This window comes from Furipterus horrens, unplaced genomic scaffold, assembly GCF_987537825.1.
Source record: "Furipterus horrens unplaced genomic scaffold, mFurHor1.1.pri manual_scaffold_2, whole genome shotgun sequence".
NCBI lineage: Eukaryota > Metazoa > Chordata > Mammalia > Chiroptera > Furipteridae > Furipterus > Furipterus horrens.
Window position 1 is genome coordinate 8,788,294 of NW_028327172.1, and position 13,428 is coordinate 8,801,721.

At 45.0% G+C, this 13,428-nt stretch overlaps 2 protein-coding genes across 3 annotated transcripts in view; one reads left to right on the plus strand and one right to left on the minus strand.

The window, feature by feature from the left end:
- Nucleotides 1-673: 673 nt before the first annotated feature.
- MRPL16 (mitochondrial ribosomal protein L16) lies at nt 674-4,830 on the plus strand. The gene is made up of 4 exons (XM_090267488.1): nt 674-835; nt 1,178-1,243; nt 3,167-3,315; nt 4,134-4,830. Exons 1-4 carry the CDS (start codon nt 781-783, stop codon nt 4,617-4,619), a joined length of 756 nt encoding a protein of 251 aa, XP_090123614.1. The 5' UTR covers nt 674-780; the 3' UTR covers nt 4,620-4,830.
- A 4,248-nt stretch (nt 4,831-9,078) lies between these two features.
- The window catches only part of STX3 (syntaxin 3), a 41,891-nt gene continuing 37,541 nt past the window's right edge, over nt 9,079-13,428 (minus strand). For both annotated transcript variants that reach the window (XM_090260880.1, XM_090260876.1), the window contains exon 11: nt 9,079-10,918. The gene's annotated coding sequence lies outside the window, so the exon portion shown is untranslated. The remainder of the gene's footprint in view (nt 10,919-13,428) is intronic.

Genomic DNA, 13,428 nt, shown 5'->3' on the forward strand with positions numbered 1-13,428 from the left:
GGGGCAGTGGAAAGCAACGGGGGGATAACTGGGGACAACTGTAATAAAACAATTAAATAAATAAATAAATGGAACGCGATCAGAGCTGAAATCCCAGATGAACTGTCTCGCACTTCTTACCACTCAAACCCTTGGAAGGTCAAAGGCAGGCAAAAGAACCTTTGGCCTGGGCCCACCAAGCTCTGTATTCCAAACCACTATTGGCACCGATAACGGGAAAGCAGACATTGTAACCACTGAACTGAAATTTAAAAGTATTTAGCATTAGCATCACCGTGTTCGTTTATCTGCACCTACAGCAGAAGGTCCTTCCTTCTCGTCAGGTCATTATTCCCCTTCCTTTTCTCACAAATACCCCTTTGCCTTCACCTCCCAAGTGAAACACGACTTGGGATTACAATCCCTTTTGGATCTCGAAGGCCATAGGTTAACAGACCCAACTGCTATGTGAATCCAGGTTTTCTCCGCATCGTAATCCGTGGAGAAGACTCCCCGACCTGCCCCTAGGAAAAGACCCCCGATTGGAGGCAGAGCCCAGAGCGCCAAAGCAGATCCCCACCCCGGACCAGCGGGAGCCAGCCCCGGAACCCACGCCCAGGGGCTCGCGTTTCTGCCACTTCCGGGGGGACTCGGCGGAAGGGGTCCGCGCAAACGCGACTTCCGGAGCCGGCTGAGCGCGCTGAGAGCGACTTCCTGCAGGGCCGTAGAGCGCCGCGGTCTGGGTCAAGGTAACCTCCGTGGTCGCTGCGGGGAGCCCAGCGCGGCCGGGCCCGCGTGACCATGTGGCGGCGGCTGACTCGGGCCAGTGCGCCCCTCCTGCGAGTGCCTTTATCAGGTCAGAAGCCCGCTTCGCCCCACAGGCAGACCTTTTCCCACCCCGTGCCCTGTCTGTGCCAAGCTCAAGGCCCTGCAGGCGGTTGCCGAAGCTCTGGCAGGGGCTGCGCTCGGCTGCCGCCCCTTCTGCCATAAGATGGGTGCAGAAAAGGTCCCCGCCGCCTAGGGGGTTGGCGCCCAGAGTCGTCGGCTGGTCTCTTTGGGCGCCTCAGCCTGTGAACCCATGTAGTGGAACCCGCGTCCCACCGCACAAGACACTTCCATCAGGAGCGTCTTTGGCCCAGAGTGTATCAGACCGTGACCTTGTCGCCTTCCTCGTTTAATTGGGTTTGTCTCTGTACAGGTGCTTGGGCAGCCCCGCCCGCCAGCGCTGGCCTGAAGACGCTTCTCCCGGTGCCGACTTATGAGGGTGAGAACTGATTTGTCATGTTCGTGTTTCTGAGCGTTTTGTCTGGTGGAACCCAGCAGAGGGTGGGTGAAGACGGAGTGTTCTTGTGCTTTCTATCGCCATTCACTCACTTGGTAAATATGTATTGAGGACATACTACAGGCCAAGCATTGTTTAAAGAACAAAAGAGACCCCCAAAGATCCCTTCATTTATGGAGCAAATGTGTAATGGAATAGTGCCCCACGTCCACCGTCAGCTAGGGCTAGTGGGCCCCAAATTTAGACTTTGGGTGTTCTCTCCAAGTGAGGTTACATATATGCAGTCACTTAAGATGATGTGAAAAGCATTAATTTGTGAAATGTAAATGTTCAAGGTAAGCTGCAATTTTGTAAACCTAATTTCTCATTTTTAAAAAATATATTGGACCCTGGCTGCTGTGGCTCAGTGGATTGAGCGTCGGCCTGCGAACCAAGTGTCGCTGGGTCGATTCCCAGTCAGGACACATGACCAGGTTGCACGTCAGGTCCTCAGTTGGGGGCGCAAGTGAGAGGCAACCACACAGTGATGTTTCTCTCCCTCTCCTTTCTCCTCTCTCTAAAAATAAATAAACAAATAAACAAACAAATAAATTATTTAAAACATATATTGGCAATCTCAAAAATGCAATGGGCCTGAACCTCTGAGAGCTTTATCTTCTACACATAATTGTTAAACTGCTACATGCTCCAGAAGTACATATGCACCTGTAGGCCAGAGAAAGCATTACGGGACTTTTTCTCTCTAGCTTTGTATAGAAATTTGGGAGTTGGGGGCGACAGTTTCTATAACTCTGAATAACCCATTAATAATTTGTTACTTTCTCAAAGTCTCCTGTTTTATATTTTACTCCATTGTAGAGCCAGTCTGGTTTATTATAGAAATGTTCTAAATGATTGGCAGGTTACTTTTTTGCCCAAAATGTCAGACATGATAAAGATGTAGTGTGTCTTGACCTGCATTTCAGCCTACCCACCCTCACTCAGCAAGCTGCTACATATTGTAGTATATGTGGAAGTCTCTGCATGAAGATCCCTTGCCTCAATAAGAACACTGATCACAGGAGTCCTAGGTTGTAAGTTCCCCAACAAGAGTGTGGCAGAGCAGGAGAACTTAGGTATTTTCATGTACAATAAATACACTGTTCTTTCCACTACCCTCATTAGCATCCAGAGAGGCAGTGTGGTTTTGTTTTTTAGGCGTCATACTGTCACTTTGCTGTTCTAACTGGATGGCCTAGACCAAATTATAAAATGTCTCTAGGCTTCCAGTTCCTCTTCTGTAAAATGGAGATTAAGAATACTACCTGCCTCACATTCTGTTTCATGATCTGGGTGATAGTTCCGTGGGTATGTTTAAGCATTCACTTTGTGGTACTTCACTGAGCTCTATGTTTTTTGTGTTTTGTTTTTAATTTGCCTCTTTGATATATATGTGTAAAACTAAAAAGTTCAAAACTTAAAAAGGAAACTCTAAAAAAAAAAAAACAAGGCTATAAAGTTGTTTTAAAAGATTAAATGAGATAATGCATATCCAGCACTAAGCTTTTTTTTTTTTAATGTTGGCTAGTGTTAGGCTGTGAGTCTTATATTTCTGTACTGTCCCAAGTAGTCCCTTTTAATGTTAGACACAGAGCAGGCATTTAATTAATGCATTTGGGTTTGAAAGTTAAAACTTTACTATCTTCAAAGATTCGAAAACATTTACATTAACCATTGTCATAGCCAGAGGATTCCAGTCTTAATAACAGCATCCACAAGCGATACTTAGCATACTTTGGGAAGTATTGTTCCATAGCAACTTTTATTTAAGACTTTCACCTAGTTGCTACCAACCTTTGTAGGGAGAAAATGAATGCTTTGAGATGTGCAGTTTCACTCATCCTTAATTGTCTGTGCCCCTTTTAGATGTTTCCATTCCTGAAAGGCCGAAGCTGAGATTTGTCGAAAGGGTACCGCTTGTGCCAAAAGTGAGACGAGAACCCAAAAACCTGAGTGACATACGGGGGCCTTCGACTGAAGCTACTGAGTTCACGGAAGGCAATTTTGGAATCTTGGTGAGTTGAGTTCAGTATCAAGCAGCTACAGGGTAGAGCCAGGGTTTCACTCTGAGTCTCTGCCTTCACAAGTTTTATTAAAACTGCCACCGGTTGCTCTTTAAACTGATATACAATAACCAGTAAACATTTAAGTTATGAATCTTTTTCTTTTTTTAATGTGGAGTGAAAATAATGTAAGAGCAGGGCCAGACTATGAGATATAATCAGGCCTCTGGAAGAATAAAACTATCCAGTATTTAGGATGTGAGACTGCTGTTCCCTTACTCAGTAGCTTCCATGAAGACTTGAATATCAGTGGCTACACAAATGGATGTGGACTAGGCTTTGTTTCTCATCAGGTAGCTAGAGCGATGTTTTAAAGTCCTCTTCCCGCAGCCTGCGTGATCAGCCCCGGCCTGCCTCGTAGAACCTCATGCCCACAGCTCCCAGCCCCTGGTCCCCCCTCTACTTCAGCCACGCTGGCTCCTCAAGCTCATCAGACCTGCGCCTGCACCTTCCCTCTGACTGGAACGCTTGTCTCTTTTCCTTTGGCTGGTTCTTAGTGTTCTGGCCTCAGCTTTGAAGGTCACCTCCTCAAAGGGGCCTTTCCTGGCTACCCATGAAGTGGGGCCACCCTTGTTCTCACTCATTACTCAGTCTTATACTTATCAGAACTCTTATTTTCATGGGTATCGCTGGAGCCACTGTTTCTATAAAAGAAGACTTAAAAATAGAGCCCGTAAAAAACAAAAGAAGAAAAAAGAAAAAAAAAAAAATAGAGCCCATAAAAGATAGCTAAATCCTCATGTGCTTCTAATTCTTCCATTCACTTCTAGGCACTGGGTGGTGGTTACCTCCGCTGGGGCCATTTCGAAATGATGCGCCTGACAATCAACCGCTCTATGGACCCGAAGAACATGTTTGCCTTGTGGCGAGTACCTGCCCCTTTCAAGCCCATCACCCGCAAGAGTATGGGACAGCGCATGGGGGGAGGCAAAGGTGCCATCGACCACTACGTGACTCCTGTGAAGACTGGCCGCCTCATCGTAGAGATGGGCGGGCGTTGTGAATTCAAAGAGGTACAAGGTTTCCTGAACCAGGTTGCCCACAAGCTACCTTTCCCAGCAAAGGCTGTGAGCCGTGAGACTCTAGAAAAGATGCGGAAAGATCAAGAGGAACGAGAACGAAACAACCAAAACCCCTGGACCTTTGAGCGCATAGCCACTGCCAATATGCTGGGGATACGGAAGGTACTGAGCCCGTATGACCTGACCCAGAAGGGGCGCTACTGGGGCAAATTCTACCTGCCTGAGCGTGTGTAGTGAGAATATGAGAAAGAAATGCCAGAGAAGGAATCCACATGGCATTCCCCGAGCCTGCCCCAGAAGTCTTTGGGTAGCTCTGATGTCATAACCAAGGAGCGGCATACAAGTGCTGTAGCTGATTTGTGAAAAATTATACGATATGTTGATTTAAGTGCATTATATTTATATTAAATAAAATTTGAGTACCAGCTCAGGTTATAACTTCTCATTGGTGACAGTCCCTTAAATGATGAAGAAGCAGGCCTGACTGACTCTTGGGAGCCCTGGCCCTTCCTGGCTTAAGGCGAACATCTACAGGGCTAAGGCAGACGTCTGCATCTCCCACCTCTGATGCAAGTCGGACTTAATATCCGTACTGACTTATATGTGCACTTCAGAAGCTAGTTTCTGTAACGTTTTACTATTTACAAAAGTAACGTTTTTGAGAAAACGAAGAAAAAATATGACACTACATAGGTTAATTCAACAGATATTTATGCCCAACTACCCATCTTCTCTCGATCTTGGAAGGGGGGCATGTTGGGCAGTATGGCCAGGAACACACCCTTGCCTTCCAGCAAAAAGAACTGATAAAAACAAAAGGTGAGATTATGTGATGTTTCGTAGATTTGCAATTCTTTTCGGAGGAAGAGTGGCTCTGTCTTTGTGTCCCTGCAGGTTCTAGTACAGTGCAGTGAGCCGTACCACACTCAAATTGTTACTGCTGGGTAAATGAGGGCCCTGTGGTTCCAGCTCCCTCTGCCTTTACCAAGATTACAGGGACACCCCCCCCATATAACACGGCACTTAGGTTCCTAACATATGCCATGTTACGCGAATTCATGTTATTCAAAGAACGTACAAATGGGAGGGTTAGCGTCCAAAAATTAAAAGAACGTACTATTATGTTTTTATAATTAAGAGAAATATCTATTAAAGCAATTTTCGTCAAAAGTATTACATATTAATATGAATTAAGTAATGTTTTCTTCATCATCACTACTAAGCTCCATTAACCAAATGCATTTTCTTTCTGACAAGATAGCCTCATCCTCTGAACTTTCTTCAGCATTACCTTGATTTCTGTGCCCTACTTTTTGCAAAACAGCTGTTACTTTAGATTGCTTGCTCTTAGCTGAGAGATCTTTATAAATTTCGTTAGACGGTGCTAAGCACTTGTGACGTTCTCTCTTACACTTTGTGCTCCTTTCAGGGCAAGGATCTGCATTTAAGAAATATGACTAACTGTTCGGCTAAGTCTGGGCCTTTCTTTACACTTTTCAGAGTAAACTGTTTTGTTTTCATCAGAGCTCTTGTCCCCTAAGTTATCTTGGCACATTCCAGATGTCACTTCCACCAAAACTGCTTCATCAGTTTCTTCTTCCAGCCATTCTTGGATATCTTCTACAGACTGTCGTGTTTGAGCAAAGCCATGTTATAGAAGTACCGCGTTATACATGGGTTCCCCAATTCTCTAACCATGTTAGAGCGAAACCATGTTATAAAAGTACTGTGTTATACGGGGGATACCTATAATCTATTTTTCAGAACTGGCCAGCAGTTTTCTACCCGTTGCTCAAACTAAAGGAAATACAAATTGATAGAAATATTAAACCACTTGTTTTTGAAAGTGAGTAGACAGCACACTGAGTAAAATGTCAAATATTTTTATCCCACTTTCCTAAAAAGATCCAGCCCAAAGAAAGTAATTTACTTTCAAAAGTACAAATTTATCTGAACAGTTGTGTGGTCCTCAAAAGTTGTATACTGTTTTTATGTAATTTTACTTAACCTCTTACCCCTGGCTGGTTTGGCTCAGTGGATTGAGCGTCAGCCTGCGAGCTAAGTGTCGCTGGTTTGATCCTCCAGTCAGGGCACATCAGAGAAGGAAAACTGACTCCAAAAAACCTCCGCTGCCTTGCGGCATACCTCTTCAGGGGAAAGGCTAAGGGAGTAAACCCCGACAGAAAATCCGGAGCCGGAGTCCCTAAGGCGGTTTGACGTTGTTGTCAACACCGGCAACTCCTGCGGCGCACCTGAAGCCAAGCTGTATTGACTCCGTCTTTCCCTTGGACCCTTCAGCTGTGAAGAGAGGGGGTGTCTGCTGCATGGGCAACAGCAGACCCTCCATATCACCCTGCCCAGGCTCTGTAGCTTCAGCTTCACTGGAGAGGACACTCCAGCGTCATCGCAAGATGTCGATTCAACACGGGAGGAGACAGATACCGTGTCACTCCCGAGTCGGACTGCACAGCCATTCTCGGTGGTGCAGATAGACTCTTAAGAAGCTACACCATCGTCTGTCGAGACGGACGGCTGCCAACGACTTAACCTCTTAACAATTAATGACTAGACTGCATAGAACGAACATGAACCTTGAATCGGGGACAGTGTTCGGAACAGTCTCTTGCACACACATTGCGGGCCAGTGTCAGTTTCAGCCAGCAACGTGAGCCGGGTCAGAGGTGATGTGAGTGACAGTCCCGGTCTCACTTCACCCTTCTGACCTAATATCTTCATCTCCTTCATAGAGCACAGAACTGATGGCCGCTGGCGCGTTCAACCGCGCTGTCAACCTGTTAACTTCTGTTCTGGATCCATGTTTAGTTACTGAACCCCCATCCTGGGCCACCTGTCCTAGCAGAGTGAGAGGCTATGGATGAAACTCCACCCCCCCACAGAGAAAGGACTTCACAGTACAAGTCGTAAGGGGGATCCTGTTTTATTTTTACATAAGTAGAGCAACCCATTCCAGGCATTTTATGCAGCCTCTGATACTAACAAACCATTTTTCCATTGGCGCCTTCAAGGGTTTAAAAGCAAATCCAAGGTCTTGTGCATAAGCAGAAATCACATCTTAATTATAGGTAATTAAGTTAACAGACAGTGCAGCACCTGTAAGTGCCAGGCACCGTGCTGAACACGGAGGACACAGCACTGAGCAAGACAGGCATGAAGACTAGTGGACCCTGAAGAAGGAAGCAGATGTAGGGCTGGTGAAGGGCGAGACCCAGAAGACTCTGAAGAGCAGAGGTAACAAGTGCCCGGACCCCGATCACCTTACAGCCGTGAAAAGGTGCTGGGGAACTTGCTGCGCACCTATATCTGCCTTCATTTCCTGAACAAGGGGCCTGCTACCCTGCAGCCCTTGCCTTTAAACCATCTTTCTGGTCAGCGAGGTATTTCTGCCCTCCCCGCTCTGCACGCCTGCCCGCCACCCAACTCTACTGTCGTAGGTCTCCCTCTGCGTAACTTTAAGTAGGTAGTTGACTGATGCCCTGTGTCATAAGAGGTTTCCTAATGGAGAGAGGAGTCGCTGTTGAGGAATCCGCAGTGAGAAGTGATGGCACCACCGAGGTGGAAGGAGGATTAAAAATGCCAGTCATGGATCCAGCTGCGAGGGCTAAAGGAGATAACAGAAAAGTGGAGGGGGGAAAAAATCAAAGATGATACTGCAAGGTGTTTGAGATCGGGACCACTAATCCCTCTTCTGCAGAGGTAAAAGGCTACGTTAGTTTGTCCTAGCCTTGTAATGGAGAAAAGTTGTTTACATCAGGGTTACTGCGTGGCCCTCTGTCAAAGAGTTCAGAGTGCTTCTAATGCAAGAACTGATTCTTCATCCTTTGGCCATTTCCTGGGTGACAAGGCCCAAATTTTGCTGCAGGAGATCAATACCCTTATGCCAAGTATTCTGCGACCAGGCATGGCACAGATCACTACCTTTGTCTCCATATCTACCTGCTACAACTCATTCCCCACTCACTCTGCTCACTAGGAAGCATCTCTACCCACTCCTAATCCCACCCAGATTAGGGCACCTGGTGACACACAACAGATGCACTCAGGACAGGAGGGTCAGGCCTCCCCGCAGATGGCTCACCTTCTTCAAGCAAATATGCCCCCAATGGTAGAAGCTAAGATGATTGCAAGGATGACACAGCAGATCATGATCATGATCTTCTTCTGCTTATCCAGACGAGGAAAGAAAAAGCACATTAGAAATAACATCACTGTGCAGATAAGAGTTCCCAAGGAAGGGAGACAGCGTGGATCTGGGCGTGGAAGAGGGTACAAAGGAAAGGGAAGATGGATCTGGCTTCTAGAACCTGGAGTGTAGAAATGTGGCTCCTAGGTGAGAGATTCAAAACTCAGTGAGCCACTGTCTTGGAGGATCGCTGTTCAGTGTGTTCTGCTGTCTAGACAGCATCACGCCGATGTACCCACTGCCTCCTGGAGCCAGGACTCAATGAGCGGGCCCAATTCTTTTGGGGGGAGCACCTCAACTCTGAAACTCAAATATAGTTACACTGTATTCTGCGAGTTGAACCATTTTCAAAAATCAGAACTTTTGATCCACCTGACCCAGCACATGTTTTAAAAAAAAAAGATTTAAACCCCTTTCCAGACCCTAAACAAAAGCCACCACATGGTGGCACCCAATCGCTAAGTGTTTTGCAGGGAAATAGAGCCAGAACTGTTTCACAATCAATATAAAGTCATTTATTTTTAAATAGCAATAAAATAAATCAAGTTTACATTTTAAAAAACACAAACAACAACAACAAAAACCCTTCACTTACGGTATTCCAAACTACAGGCCCCAGACCGTAATCTCAGCGGAGCAGAAGCCTGTCATTACAGCGTGTCTGGCCTCGCTGCTGGAACCAGCCCCTGTTGACTTCACAGCCATGGGCAAGAGGGCATCCCCTTGGCTCCATCTGAGTGCTGGGTGATGACTGGGAGTAAGTAGCTTTTGCAAAGGAAGCCAATGGGCAGTGTCTGGATGAGGGTGCCTCACCCTGTCTTAGATAAGCATTAAAATCAATGCTGAAATATATTAAATCAGACAGACTGGCAGAGACCAGCAGGGAATCTTAAGAGACTCACCACTGGGCCAGCAGTCACTACATTTGAAAATTTCCTGGCTATTGCTTTGCTTCCTCCCTGACAAGAACTGGAAACAAAGAACCTGGCAAGCTCGCTAACCTCTGAGAAGGAAGAGCTACTCAGTAGTCCCCGGTGTCCTCCAGTTGACTCAACCCTGGAGACAGGACATTCTAAAGGTCACACAAATGATACCAAATTGCTCTGGGATGTTCTCAGGACAAGCCTAGCCTCAGCAGCAGATAGGGAAAGGTGTCAAAACTGGGCACACCCATCTGCTAAGCAGAAAAACTTAATGGAGATCAACTTAGTCCTCACCCCAAAGATCTATGATTCTCCCAGTACTCACCCAGAACCAGGTTTCTCAATGACATGGGAAGATCATAATTCTACTGTGATTCATTTGCAGGTAATCAAATGTATCTTACCCAATTTTGAGCCTAGATCAAGGTTATTTTTTATTTGAGGTTATAATGTCCTCCACTTCTAGCTTCCTACTTCATGAGAGACGAATGAAAATATATATATATCACACACAATTATAAAAATTCATCTGGAATACGTGAAATGAGTGACTGAATGCTGGCACCAGTCTGAAGCATTTCCAGAGCCGGAGATGTAAGCACCTTGTTCCTGGTCCGATTTTAAGTGCCAAAATTTTTTTAAAGCAAAACATATTTGGCCTCAAGGCAGCGGCTTCACAAAGCATCACTCTACCACTGAGCAACCAGTTTCCAAGACTCAGCTATGAAAACAACATCCCATGCCCTGAGCCTTTACAAATGGTACCCCAGACGACAGCATCATGCTGGCAGCTCATGAAGGGAACATGAGAGAATACGACGCAGACAAATGTCAAAGTCGGCCACCACACCGAACACACTCAGAGCTTGATTTAAGGCTAAATTTCAAACGCATCCGCTCCCAGACCAAATTGACATCTGCCAATCCCTCATATTTTCAGGTCATAGGGTCAACGAACTGTGAGGATGGGAATCCTGCCAGGTAGAAGACTCAAGTCTGAACCTTATTGTTGCCAAACTTGCAAGAATCCCCTTGCTTTGTTATAGAAACCCTCCTAAAAAAAGTACAATGTGATTTTTGGGAGAAGATACTCCATGAGGTAGAAAGTACAGCACCTTGGGAAGGTCTCAAATCACTGGCTTTCCAAGGTATGAGGCAAAATCTGATAGCACAGGGAAGAAAGAGAAGCCAGGCTGGTTCAGACACACCAGGAGAGGAGGTTTTTGAGGAATACTCAGGGCTGCGTCAGGCAGATTAGATTCCTCCCGGGCTAGATGGTTTGGCTGGGTCAGGTCCAAGGACGGTTACAGGAAACAAAGGAATGGGTCCCACTCTCTCTCGGGAAGACCATTCATACTCCATTCTCATCTGAAGACAAGGTGGCCACACCAGGCAGGAGTAAAATCGGGCTGTAAGGGAGGCAGGAGAAAAGGGAGCTGATCAGTACACAGGACGACGGTGAAGAGCAACATTAAGGATCAGCCACAAACTTGGAGGGTGGAGAGGAAAAATCAGAAATACCTGAAAAAAGGAGAATAATGGGGAAGGTCAATGCTAAACCTGAGAAATCTAACAGACATACCCGAAAGACAGGACCTGAAATGAAATGTCCCCCTGTGTAAGAAACAAAGCCCTATGACAGGGCAAATGTTAAAAATCTCGGGGCCTTCTCTAGTCCTGCACACGGGCTGTCACGTTCCACAGGAGGCCTTGTCAGTGGGGAGGCACAAACACTTGCTGAAAACACCTCTTCTCTCCCTGACTGGTGTGGCTCAGTTTGACTGAGTGTGCACCGCAAAGCAAAAGGTCGTCGGTTCGATTCCTGGTCAGGGCACATGCCTGGGTTGCAGGTTCTGTCCCCGGTCAGCATGCATGCAAGCAAGAGAAAACTGATTGATGTCTGTCTGTCTCTGTCTCTCTGTCTCCCCTCCCCCCCTTCCCATGTCTCTCAAAATTTATAAAATCTTTTTTTTAAAAAAACCTATTCTCTCTGTGGGGCCCCCATCAGCACCTTTCAAACACACACTTCAGAAGCTTGCTGGGACTCAGATCTTCTCCACGACCCCCCTGCACCCCACTTTCCTCAGAAGGCAGAAAGACCCACTGAAAAGAACATGGAAAAGGGGTTACATTATGGCTGCCCGACCTTATGAGTTGTGGAGGCTTGGGCAAGTTTCTTAACTGCACTGAGCTTCAAAGAACTTTCCCATCTGAAAAGTTCTCCTAGAGTAATAACTGCTACCCAACTAGGGAGGAGAAGTGTAGGTTGTCCTCCTTCCCTCCTACTCAGGGACCTCTCTCTCTCAGGTCACATGGAGGCAGAGAGGAGTCCAGACCTAGTAACAATCAGTCCTGGTTTTATTAGGGAACAGGGCATACATCACGGTAAGCAACTCAATGACCGACCGCTCAGTAACTGAGTACATCAACCGAAAACAATGTGTTAATGAGTCTCCTCGTTTTGAAAAAAAGATTCACTTACATTCTGAATTCCTAGAATTAGGAATGGTAAGGGACATTATGAAACTGCCAGAAATCTTTCATCCAAGGGTATTGAAAGATATCAACTATTATGCCCTTTGCTTAATTTTAACATCCTTTCCAATTAGATAGTTAAAAGAGTCAGGAAAAAACTTGAATTTTAAAAGCAAAAATAATAATAATAATAAAGGGCTAGATGCCAAATGCTGGGGGGAAAAGAATCAATCAATTAATTACTCAAGAGACATTATCACCTCATTGCTGCTGATCTCTCCAGAGGAAAGTGGATGTTTAGTGCTATAATAATGTAACTTTCAGACTCTATAGTCACAGGGAAGGAGGAGGAAAGAAATATAAGGGAAGGCTCACCTCTGGATATGAACATGGTAGTTCATATCAACCCTTAAAAATACTTATGTTTACTTCAGTAATTGAACTTCTATGAATTTACAATAAAGACAAAATAGTAATGAGAAAACTATTATATAAGTTACCCTGCTGTTAGTAATAGCAGAACAATAATAGCAAACCTCCAATATTGGGAAAATGTTCAATAATTGAGAGTATATTCACAATCTTACATTGAAAATCAGATTTACAAAGGGATTTTAGTGGTGTGGAATGATGCTTATAATTTTGTAACTGAGTAAAAAACTATAGCTAGAACTATAACTATAGATAACTATAACTGGAAAATCATAGTCTGAACTATATAAGACTACATCTGAGTATGTAAATATGCCACAAGGTTACAAGCCATAATATTAAATACTAATAATTCTGTTCACCTTTTCTGTATTTTATGAGTTTTTAAACAAAAATACATCTTATTCAGAAAAATAATATTTAAGAAGTCACAAACTCGTCTTTTTTTTTTTTAATTCTCTACTTTCTTTTATGAAAGATTTTATTTATTTATTTTTAGAGAGAAGGGAAAGGAGGGAGAAAGGGAGAGAGAGAAACATCGATGTGTGGTTGCCTCTCGCATGCCCCCAACTGGGGACCTGGCCTGCATCCAGGCATATGCCCCGACGGGGAATCGAACCAGCGACCCTTTGTTTTGCAGGCTGGCACTCAATCCACTGAGCTACACCACCCAGGGCAGACTTAACAGTATTAAGTTTTAACAGTTCCAATTACTAAATCTTCCTTATCATGTCACCTTTATACACATGAAATCCTGATTCGGGAGTTGGCTTTATTCTTTTTCCCAGATTTTCAAGAAATTAATAGGCTAAATTTTAAAGTTACTATCCTGTAAGGTTTGTTGACTTTATAGACAACGGTAACTGGCTACCTTGTTGTACAGAGAGAAACAGAGACATAGTAAAGGCCTCCTCTAGGTGTGTGTTCAAACTTGGTTCTGTTACTTAACTTCTCCTTAAGCCGAGGTGTCTTCATCTATAAAATGTGGACAATAATCGCACCTGTCCCATAA